This window comes from Ptiloglossa arizonensis, chromosome 3, assembly GCF_051014685.1.
Source record: "Ptiloglossa arizonensis isolate GNS036 chromosome 3, iyPtiAriz1_principal, whole genome shotgun sequence".
Taxonomy (NCBI): domain Eukaryota; kingdom Metazoa; phylum Arthropoda; class Insecta; order Hymenoptera; family Colletidae; genus Ptiloglossa; species Ptiloglossa arizonensis.
The window spans coordinates 4,178,442-4,190,829 of record NC_135050.1 but is presented as its reverse complement, the minus strand read 5'-3'; the positions used below and the strand labels follow the sequence as shown (position 1 = coordinate 4,190,829).

The following is a 12,388-nucleotide window of genomic DNA, read 5'->3' as shown; positions in this document are numbered from 1 at the left end:
GCCATCTACCAGTATCGGATAAATTAAAACATCTATTTAAATGCGTAAATGTCCTCATATAAATATATACATATATATTTTTCTGGAATGACGAATATCTTATAAACTGTGTCCCCATTTTCACTAGTTTGCTTTCTGAAAAACATAATAATAATTAAAAATAAACATACAATTTGGAATAAAAACATATAGTACATTTATATAACAAATTTTTTATTTTTGTTGAATTACTTTAGGTTTGTATCTTTGTAATAATAATAACTATACATTATAAATAATTAATTTTATATTTTGGGTCTATTGTTTTTGTTCTCCAGATTCCTTACTGCTTTAAACAATTGACACCAATGGAATCTGTAAAATATTAAAATTATTAAAAGTACGTAACTTAAGTCTGAGTATAATTTATTATATGCTTCTTAGTCACGTATACATATCGGGTAAATATATAAGTAGGTATTTTGGACTTTCTAGGATTTGTAATTAATTTAAAGCGAATTTCTTTCCGAAAACTGCAGGTTTTCTGATGTCCATAGGATGAACTCAGATTTTAGTTCTTTTTTATCTTTCATCAATTATTACAAATTTCGATATTCAATTACTTATACAAATATATTAATTATATGTTAATAATTTATTAGTTTTTAAATCTCAGTGTTTTAATTTTGAATAGTTTTATTTTAAACACAAACAATTTGCATATTAAATTTATAATAATACACGTAATGAATTAATTTGCTTATATAAATTAATATAACATAAATTAATACAATGAATATATTATAATTAACTTAAAAGTTCATATATACAATTAATAACTTAAAAGCTCATTAATGACGTTTGCAATATAACATTGCAAAAAGCTGGAGATAATAGTTTTTCTGATTTCGATGCTTTCATGTGAGAGCTTCTTGCACGTCAAAGAAAAATATATTTTGATAAAATACATCAGAGTGGTCGAAAACATTATCCACGAAATTGTATCGTTTTTATATTTAGTGTAATTCAACATTAGATGAAAAAGTTGTGATAAATCGCTATAGAATTCCTGGAGACATGGAGATTATCGTAGATGAAGAAAGCATGGCACAGGTGTACCATTCACAATGGTGTATGGGCTTTGCAAAAAACTGTTTGCAACCCCTAAATTACACTATTTAATAATAAAAGTTTTTTTCTAATCCCCAATATCCATTAGGTGAACTTAGTAAACTTCCTTGTCACAAACAGAAATTCGGAAGCATAATTGCTCTATCACCTTTAATTTTTGAAAAACACTGGTTTTTGTAAAAACGGCCGATTGTGAGAATCAGTAGATTATTACTTAAAAGGTATAAATGCTAAGAAATTTTGTTTAGTCTTACAAGATGGAGAATTTTTCGAAAAAAAGCGAGATTATAGTTTGAATGTTTGATGGTTTCAAATTGTTGTAAAAGTTTTCACAGTGTCGGATTCTGTGGACATTTCTGAAGAAGAAACAATCTTTCGATTCAAATGGGTTGAAAGAATATCAGTTCGTGATGCGTGTAAACTTTCCCAAAATCGATCGTTTTTACAAGAATGCATTTTTCAAAAACCAAGGGTAATAGAGCAATTCTACTTCCATATTCGTGTTTGGGACGAGGAACTTTGCTAGATGTACCTAGTGGATACAGCGAAACAAATTTCGTTTTGGATAGTGTTATTTTTTTATATACTTATGCGTGAAACATTAATTATTATTGTTTCCACGTATAAAATTTGTTGAGATTGCAAATAATATATTTAAATTACAAAGTAGTAGTTGTATACCATTGCGGATCTCTTGCTGAGAATAGAAGAATGTCGATGTTATGAGATTTAACGTAAAAAGAAAAAAAACTGAAATTACAGAATGTTCACTTTATATAGTCAAGCGAGACGAATGCTTATAATACATTTAATTAAAAATTCTAGTAGATTTCATACCGAAAATTTACACACAGTCAGCCCATTATAAAGTCATCTTACGCATTAAGATATGTAAAAAATGTTATGAACATATGTTTTATATACCTTAGATTACAAATTATAGACGATTAAAGAAAATTATCAAAGTGTTCATCTCGTGCCTCAAATATACTACTGTATGTCTTACAAGGGGACTTTTCAGTAGTGGAAATCGCTTTTGAAACAGTAATAGATGCAAGTTATAGTACATACCTAGTATTAAAAAATCCTAATAAATTTCTTTACAGTAGGCCTTCGAGATATTTTTATTTAAAATTTGATACGCCTATAATGAGTGAATTACTTAAATCTACTTGAAGTTTTGAGTCGGTAGAGCGAGTGACTACTACGAAGCTGTTGGTAGTGGATCGAATCCCCTGCCAATTGTTACAATTTTTTTTTTTACTACAATTTTAAAATGTAAAAATATGTTTGATTTATTTTTGTGTTTAATGTCAATCCTATATGACATTAATATTAAGACAAAAACCCTTACAGTTTTTATATAAAAAATAGAAGTAAATACAGTAGTAAAATAATCGTATATGTCGCATATATTTTTCTGTATTATTCAATTATTGTTCTTGTAGCAATAGTGGGGTCTATGAAACCTAACGTTGGTGGTCGGGATATCCACCTGAGTTATCGGTGCATAAACATCATCTATTCGAGTCATCGTCGGTCGAGTTATCGACTTCTGAGTTAATCATGGTTAAGTTACCGACAATCGGTTTCTCGACCATAGAGGAGAAAAGAAACATTTTTGTTATTATTATTTCATTCGTAAGATTACATGTATGATAAAAGATTGATCGTAAGGAATGGTTAGAGAAATTCTACTCATACATATAGTATGTGGTTTAAAGGCAGCTGATTTTCAATCTTCGCATAGCCTACTTTAAACTTTTGTAATTTTATTTACATTTTGAATTTCTTTATAATATTTTACAAGCATATTCTACACGCTGTATACTTATGGAAAATGTAAAGAGCATCGTTTCTTTTTTTGCAAAATAAGCAACTACCCTCTCAAACTTTGTTTCTTTTATGTAAATTTGTATATTTTATTTATCCATAATATATTTGAAGAATGTCCGCAATATACGCAGGGCTAGTAAACGTCAATATTATTTGTTTTTTTTTCACGTACTATGTAAATTTTTATTAATTACCATGTAATTTGTTTTTAATATAAAAAGCTTCAGAATTTCTATATTCAAGAGTTTGAGTTAACAAAATTCTTCACATTATGTAAATTTTCCAAGTAGTACTCATTCCTTTTTATTAACGGTGGGACATCTACGAAATTAAATAGAAATAAAGTTGTTCATTTTGTTATCCTCAAAGTTCTTTCAATTTAATTTAAACATTTCTAATTTATACTTACACTATGTATATAATTTTATTTTCTTCCAATTTTAACAATATTTGTTTTTTTATAATAAATACTGATTTAGAGTTTTGAAATTTTTAATAAATGCAGTAACTGAGTGAATAATTGGGATTGTAAAATATAATCATAAATAGTGAAATATAATATTTTATTCGACGTATTACTTATAGAGTGAATCGAATTAAAGCGTTTAAATATGAAATACACGCGCATCAGCGCTACAGACATACTGATTCGAAGCTCTCTAACGAACATAGAACAAAAAGTAGCTTCCTTATTCCACTAATAGAGGGCAATCGTTAACAGCTGCTATATGTTTGCATTCTAAAAAGTACCCGTAACCCGTAATTCACTTTGAAGTATATATTTATTGCTATTATATTTAAAAGTGTATAAACAATGTAAAATTTTGTATGTCGGTATTTCTCAAGCTAAATAATAAAATAATGGCAGTAAGATAATACACACACACGAAATTAAATTTCACTAAAATTTAAATTATGAATACATATACATATGAGGATAGGTATTTAAAACAATGAACAAAATAAAAAATTATTATTGAATGTCAGAACAAAGTAAAGTTGTTGAAGAATTAATCTCTTTCGTTTGTGAAATAATTGTTTGTGAAAAAAATATTCTATACATTGAATGTTAATCTCATTCTATAATTTCAAGTTAAAATTTAATTTCGTACGAATATAAAAAGTAACTACTTATATTATTCCTGTTCAATAGTATGTACTCATACTGTGGTGGTATTTGGAATATTCTCCGCGTTTCTTTCAATTGCAGAGTAAGATATCATTCCTGTCCGTAGTGATGTTAATTCGTTCTGAAACTTAAATGAATATTATATCAGTTTCAAACCTAATTTTTAAAACAGTAAACTATTTAAGATACTATGTTACGACATATAAGTATCCTATTTGTAGTTTTTTAGTTTTTATTTCGGCTCCAAGAGAAAATTTAGGGTTTCGAAGGAATTGTAGAAAATGTGTAAGTTTCAATGTCAGCAATAAAAGCGAGCAAACTTGTAAAGTGTATAAATATATAATGCAAGCCAACGTTACATACGTATACATATTGTTGATATTATGGGCAATGACAAGAACAATTTGTACGATTTTGTTAGTACTCAAATTTTAGATAACAAAATGTGGACAGTATTTACTAGCAACATACAATTATTAAATAATTAATTTCAGTTTCTTTACATTTTCAAAATGAAGTTATTGTGTTTGTTGATATCTATTATGGTAACATGTTCGAAACATAAACGCGTACTAATATTCCAAGCTTTATGTTATTATGCACCAGTTCCAGTTATTTACTTAGATATTAAGATTAATCTTCGCATGGTGCAATGTTCGTAGTAAAAGATGTTATCATCGGCATATTTGTTTATATCTGGCAACCAATTTCCATTAAAAATCAGAAATTTATCAACATAAGTAAGAATGAAAAATTAAATTGTACCTAAAACTCTTCTCGTAAAACATAATGGAGGTCACCAACGAAGGACCCTCCAGTGTACCATTGTTCCACAATTCTTGTAGTGGGTAAACTTTTAAAAATACAGTAAAGTTTACATTATTCGAATTAATAGAGAGACATGTGTTCATAGAAACGAATTTTCGGATAATGGAGCGTCATATTGTTTGACATTGGACATTATATATTTTTTAAGACGAAATTAAATAAAATCAACGTTTGCGTAAAAGTTTAAAAGTTCTGTACTCTTCTTGGTAACTAAAAAATATTAATTTGTTAACGCGTTCAATTGTGTCAGATTACTATTCTTTTCTGTCTCTATTCGTTTAAGGAGATGATCAGAAGCAGCAACATGGCTTTTGAACAAGTTATATCTCATGTTATGTCTCGAATTTTACCAGTCGGATAAATTGATCGGTAATAATTATTTTTATTGAAAAAAAGATCATTTTTATTATTGCTATTACTATTATTATAATTGTCAAGCACTTATTTATTGCTCTAGTTTTATCTACGATAATCCGAGTCAGTTTTACTGCAAACATTAGATTTTATTGTACCGAATGTACTTCGTACATAGTTCATGCGCAAGCACAGACAAATTGTTTCGTGTTCAATGCCATGCAAGTATCGGTGTATCGATATCAATGCAAATAGAAATTATCTTATTTTACATTGTACATTTGTGAGAGTGGCATTAATGAATTGGTAAGACTTTTCTGGTGAAAATAAGACTAAATAGAACATCGTTTGAACAGCTTTAAATCGCACATACAATGTATTATGTTCACTTACTTATAAATAATTGAAAATTAAGATATATGCATCTATGTATGTGTAATTTAACATTGTCCGAACCACATCGTATTTAATCACATTTTTATCGGGAAAAATACAAATTTAACAAAATTCTGCTAATGTTTATCGAAAATTAGACATGCAACAACTTAACCCAATGTAGAGATAATTTTACTTTTATAAATTTTTGAAACTTTTAATTGTACCTTCTTGTAACATATCAAGTACTGTTTTAAACGATTTTTGGGAAATGATTATTCAAAATTACAATATATCTACGTTGAATCAATGTTAAAATCAATTGTCGGTGTCATTCGAATGTATATGTGCTGTTTTTGACTCTCTATGAAGATGATTGTGTTTAGTATAGTAACATTATCTTGATTATATAAACAAATATATGTATCCGTGAAACGAACTAGAGAATTAAATTAAATCAGTTTGAGTCAGATCTTTGACGAATAGAACATGTATTTTGGTAAAATTTGTTGTGGTGTTTTATTGTTAAACGTATAGTGTTTTGTAAGCCTTAGCTCAACCTTGGGTTGAGAAGCACTGCAATAAACTACAGGTCTTGTGTAATGTATAAAATTTTCAAAATTCGTTCGCATTACTTTTGTTATACATATGAAATGTTCGAATAAACGAGTTTGATGATTACTTCTTGAGAAATGTTCGTAGCGTAAAAAATATTTAAAAACAGTACAAAAATTAGCATGAATCAAAGCGACTATAAATTAAATTATATCAGAAGTGATGCTTGCAACGAGGGTAGAAAAATAAATGTTTCAATTTAACATTGAATTCATTTAAAAACTATATTTATTCAAAGATCAGGTATCTTGACTTGTATCACTTTATTCAGGTTGAAATAAGCGAAGACTGTTTTTGTATTTTTATATTTGGCTTCGCTAAAGTTGTAACAAGTTGCATAATATAATACATACTATTTAGATTTTCATCTTTCAATCGGTTTCTAGTTTTGTTTTCATTCGTGTTCATAATTGAGAAACTTTGTTTGCAAATATAAGTGTTTTGGATGGACTTGGGAAAGAAGTATACAATTGGATTTTTTATTTTTGTTAAATGTTGTTGTTATACCATTTGCTTAAACTTGTTAACGAAGCAAGTTAAATTACAATTACAACTATCTCCTCTTTTTTCAAATAAACTTTTGAGCATGTTTTAATTTTATTTAGCAAACGAGATAAATTTAACGAATGAAAATAGATTTAAATAGATCAGCATCGATCTTACGGAATACTTTTACAAAAATATCAATCCCAATTTAATACTTCTTTTCGATATGCTATCGATACTATACGAAAATGTTGATATCAATACTATAATAACAAAGTAGAAATCAATATAAGCAATGTCATTTTTAACTAATTTTTAAGTACCTTGAATAGATATATAAATTTAGGTTTTGTAAACATAAAACATCATAGAGTCATAGCTATATACTTTAAAAAAAATATACCTTCCCAATAATAAAGACACACTAGTACAAAAGAGAATTATTTATTGTTTAACGAAACCCGTAATCCTTATACATAAATTGTGCTTTTACTGTATTTTCTATTTAAAATTTCCACAAACAATTCTTACTATTTTTATATATATTTATTTTCTCTCTGCTGTAATATGGGTAATTTCTTAAGTTTAATTGTGATTTAAAAAATGAGAAAAATCAAATGTAGGAAATATATTAAATACCATATATTTTATAAGTAAATATTTGGATACCCCGTTCTTTAATACTATTTAAATTAATAAAACGCACCAACCGTAGTATAATGAACAATTTCCTAAACTTTTTCTTGAATGTATAAAGTGGGAACAAAGTTACAGATTTTTTATTGCTGTCTGATCATTTCGTCCTACTCTGCGTCGGATGTCCGGTTACGACGTGTGTAAGATAGTATGAGAGGATCAACACGTCTGATTGACGATTGGACGTAGGATACTCGGCGTTGAACACGTCGAAGTACAGTAAAGTTGAATAATTGTATGAAAATCAGGACTTAAATCAAGCATTTATTCAACGAAGGTATTGATTTTTAGACCCAATACGGCTCGAAGTATAAAAAAGTTCGCCTTTGTTTCTACCAAATATAAAAAAAGACATGTAAAGCAAGCGCATTATAATTTGGATTATATTTATTTATTTAAGAATTCATTAAATATCGTTTATATTATATATAAAAATTCATGAAATTCCATCATGTTTAATTTCATTTTACTCGGAAGAAACTTACAAAGATGTTGATTAAAGTTTCATAAAAAAGAAGACGTAACTAAAAATGTTTCATCAACGTATTAGTGTTATGTGTTTCACCGATATACGAATTTGCATCGAGTTACAAGTTTGTTCAATAAGTTTTGTCGTTCTATAAAACTTATTGAACAGTGCTATATAGTATACTTCAATCTATATAGTATAGTACAGTACTATATAGTACAGGACTGTTCAATAAGTTTATCGATCGACAAAACTTATTGACTGACCCAGTAAGTACTGTTCAATAAGTTTTGTCCTTCGATAAAACCTAGTACTGTTCGATAAGTTTTATCGAATGACAAAACTTATTGGACAACTATTACATTGTTTGGCGGTCGAGCTTCGTAACGTGTCAAGAGAAATGCCTCTTAGTGGTGGGATGAACAACAGTTATGTCATAGATCGTTTTTTGCAATTATCCAACATTTACTGTACATAGAATTGGTCAATAGCGAGATTAGTTTGTATTGTAAGGATACCGTGCGTGTGTTATCGGTATTGTATTTGTGTATAATTTGGGCTGATTCAGATGTTTGCCTGCAGCTATACAGGGCAGGTGCACTATTTCTTCGTAACAAAACGTTATATCTTTTAACGCAGTGACGAGCAATCTTTGTTTTACAGTGTATCACAAGTGAAAACCTAATATTCTAGGTTGCAGGCCTCAATAAGCACATTATTAAATACTTAAATATATTAATTATAAAATTCAATTCAAAGGATGAAATTTGTTATTTTTGACAATGAAATTTGTATCATTCTTTTTCTTCTTTCCTCTCACGTATATGCATACTTACGTTTTGCCACTACAATAATTTGCTTAGGCTTTGAAGGAACTTGTATCGATAAGTTCATTCGGGAATAATGCAACTTCTTTCATGTAAAGTGCAATTACTCGTACGAAACTGAAAAAAGGAATAACACAATCGTAGAAATTAATAACACATCAATTATTTCTTGACTTGCGACTCGTTTTCTTTTGTTTTCGTTATACAGTCACGAGTAAGTATTTTTCAGGTAACCATTTATTGCTTGGTTCATATTGACAATAAATTGTACCTTTTACTAAAATGTTTACACTTCAATTAAATGAAATGAAACATTTTGACAGGCCGCAGATTGCTCATCGCTGTTTTAATGCACTATTCGATGTTGCTTTTTGCTTGACTTGTTAGTGCAAGAAATATTTTAACTTTCTGTATGTAGCTCGTGCTTCATATCTTTCGATGCACGTATCACCTTACGGTTTTATTTAATTGCTTTTAGACTTGATAAGGAAAGCTGATTGTACTACTGCAGATGCACGAGAACCATACATTGTACGCATTCTCTTCACGCATCGCGTATGTCAGGAAAAACCCCCTTCTCCACTAGTGGCAAAAGTGCATCTGTGAAGTATGGTCAGGTTTCTTTTCTTAACATAAGATGTTCGATTGGGTCACTATCGTGATTGAAATATTTCTGCATTCTGGTATTTATGCTTCTCATCGTACCATGAATTTGTCCTTTTTTAATATTTCATGATTCCAATGGAATATTTCGTTATATATTCTGAGTGTCGCGGATTGGAATTGAATGCACTTCATCCTTTAAAAATTCCTATTAAGAGAAATTTTTACTATTGTCAAATTCAAGTTAAAATATCCCTCATCGAATAATGCGTTAAAAAGTATGAGATGTCATTCAAAAAGAAGCTGCAACTGTAGTTTACATACATTTATATACATGGTGGTAGCATAAGAATTTAGTGCATCTAAATTTTGCTTTAGCTGTATTTTTATATGAAATTTTGTTTAACTCGTTTTACAGGCCGGTGGGAAAAATTTGAAAAACACCAATTTGCAAAGCAACTACGAGACTCGCGTGTATTGCTCGGCCAAACGAGAGTGAGGTTCTAAATGCGCATGTATAAACCAGCGAGTGTCATCAACATGGAGTCTCATCTCCCTCCATTTCTCATTCTGTGGCTTGGAATGTACCACCAGTTCTGCAGTTCTTTTTCAACCGTCACTTCGCACTGTAATGTTAATTGGTCCATGGCTGTGACCTGATGTTTACCCGTGACCTGAAGAGCTGTTTGTCTCGTGACGACATCAGTTGTCCTAATCTAGTTAGCAAAAGTTTCTGTCCCCACCTACTCCACCTATAGATGTTTCCCACTCACTTGGTCAAGTTACATCAGTCTCTATTGCAGACGACAATCATTTTATCGTGAAAATCGAATTTACACAATTCTTTTACCGCAATCTAAGTCTTTCGTAAGTCGTAGATGAATTTTTGCATAATTAAAGTTTACAGAAAAAATATTCAATTTAAAATTTCCAGTCGAGTTCGAGAGTGTCATGATTGCCTTGATCATACTACAAAACCTACGGTTATTTTTACAGCATTCGCTTATTAAATTGTTTTGATCGTATCATTTAGTCATACATGAAAATGCTAATCATTTTTCGATTCGTAACTCGATTTTTTGTAACTTTTATGTTTCTTCATAAATAGTTAATCCTAGTATAATACATGCTTCTTACACGATATAGAAAATATAACAGTTACCAAATACGTACGTCATAATTGTTTTTTAATTAACGTTATCAGGTTGGATTTTGCAACCCCCCTGTTTACGCCTCTGTTTGAAGAGATACCAGAAGATTTATCCTAGAAGAAAAATTAAGTCTTTTAACAACAGTTAGTGAGTACTTAACCCTCTAGAAACGAAAATGGTGAGACACGACCCTTCCAGTAAAACTGATAAATATTAATGAATACAATTTATTGTTAGTAAACTAAAATTAAACGTTGTATTATTCAATTGTAATGAATCTCGGTTTTCCATTTTCCTTGATATTTAAATAACACGAAATATTATACATAGAGCGATGAAAAAAAATACCCATGCAACTCTTAATTTTATCCAACAATTTTAAGTACAGTAAAACCTCGATGAATGTAATTTTGATGCTTGCACGAAAACCTTATTTATTATATTGTGTTAACGATTTGAAGGAATAGTTACTTAGCAATGAGCGAAGTTGAAGATAGAAGTAACGTGTATTAGTAGTCACAAATAATGGAAACATACTACATACGTACAGTTTTAAGAAGTTTCCTTGTTTTCCTGCAATAATCGAAGTTTTACTATACAATGCTAGATTGAACCATTTAAGGGAAGGTTTGGTAAAACGGTGCATCAATGTTTCTGATAGATAAGAGCTGCGAATGATTCGAGATCGTATGAGATGATTCTAAACAGTCCTCACATCATTTTATGATCGACCATAGAGCTGAGCAGATACTATTAGTCAAACAAAAGGGTCGGAAAACTTCTGGTGTCTGAGTTTCGATTTTACGTTAACTTTAGTGTCACTTTTTAAATCTTTATTTAAATTATTCATAAGTTTGACTCGATATTATATTTTACGTTAAAGTGTAATTATTAAATGTTCTTTAAATTACATCATCTGGGGCAAAATGGAATATTTTAGCGTGGAGTGAGACAGGATATTTATGTAGATAGAGAAGAATGAAAATGTCTTTTAATATGTATTTATTCGTTTGTAAAATAAAATTTTAATTACTATTGTAATTTCCAAGAAAATTAATTTTATACGGAAAATTATAATGTATTTTTAAATAAGAATCTTATCCTTTTATTTTTAATAAATAGATGAATTAATTGCAATAAATTATAATAAATAACGTGATTGTTTGATTTTTGTTACAAATTAGTACTTTTTAGTGATTAAAAATAAAGATTTCTGTACTTCTATGTTGAACCATAATTTTTGGTTCAAACATAATTTTTATTCTAACCGTATATTTTTTAAATACATCTAGCGAAGTTCTATACCTTCTGATTTTTTGTTATCACAGTCCCAAATTAAACGTACTGTTTTACTCGTACCCCATTGTTTTCTACATCAAAGTATACCTCAATTTTTAGAAATTGTACATTTTATTGGAGATTAATTCATTCATTTCAGAATATATACGAAAATTCGTAATATATAATAATATAACCGTAAAATAATTTTGAAGATCTACGGATGTTTTTTCTGTCTTCTTTTTCAATTTTTAGAAGGTACCACCTATCTATGACCTCAATTTATAATCTCACTAATTATGTAGAGTTAATATTTTACTGACCGACAATATATATACAAACATGTAGAAAGGTATATCTTATCGAAGTATTACTAATGCTAGAATACAGGAAAATTTTTTTCAACTATTTTTAGTAACAGTTAGTAGTAACAAAGTATAGACAGGACAGAGCGGTATATTAATAAAATACTACATCACCTTTCTTTATGTATGTACAGGTAATGAGGTTTCGCTAGATTTACGTTGTATCAATTATGTTTACTTTTCTAACTCCATTCTATTATTGAAAATTACTTTTAGTTTAATATACAGTGTGCAAAGTGTATCGTAAAATGTCGAACTCATTTTAG

At 28.9% G+C, this 12,388-nt stretch overlaps 1 protein-coding gene across 4 annotated transcripts in view; it reads right to left on the bottom strand.

The window, feature by feature from the left end:
- Positions 1-315: 315 nt before the first annotated feature.
- Positions 316-12,388, bottom strand: part of LOC143144892 (putative phosphatidate phosphatase) — a 96,353-nt gene continuing 84,280 nt past the window's right edge. The window contains exons 8-9 of one of the 4 annotated variants that reach the window (XM_076307772.1): positions 10,502-10,592; positions 7,260-8,842 (exon numbers count right to left, since the gene is read on the bottom strand). In XM_076307772.1, the coding sequence (XP_076163887.1) occupies positions 10,503-10,592 (90 nt within the window). In that variant the 3' untranslated portion in view covers positions 7,260-8,842; position 10,502. Of the gene's footprint in view, positions 355-3,900; positions 4,203-7,259; positions 8,843-10,501; positions 10,593-12,388 lie in introns of those variants that run through there. The other 3 variants (XM_076307774.1, XM_076307771.1, XM_076307773.1) reach the window with 3 other exon arrangements.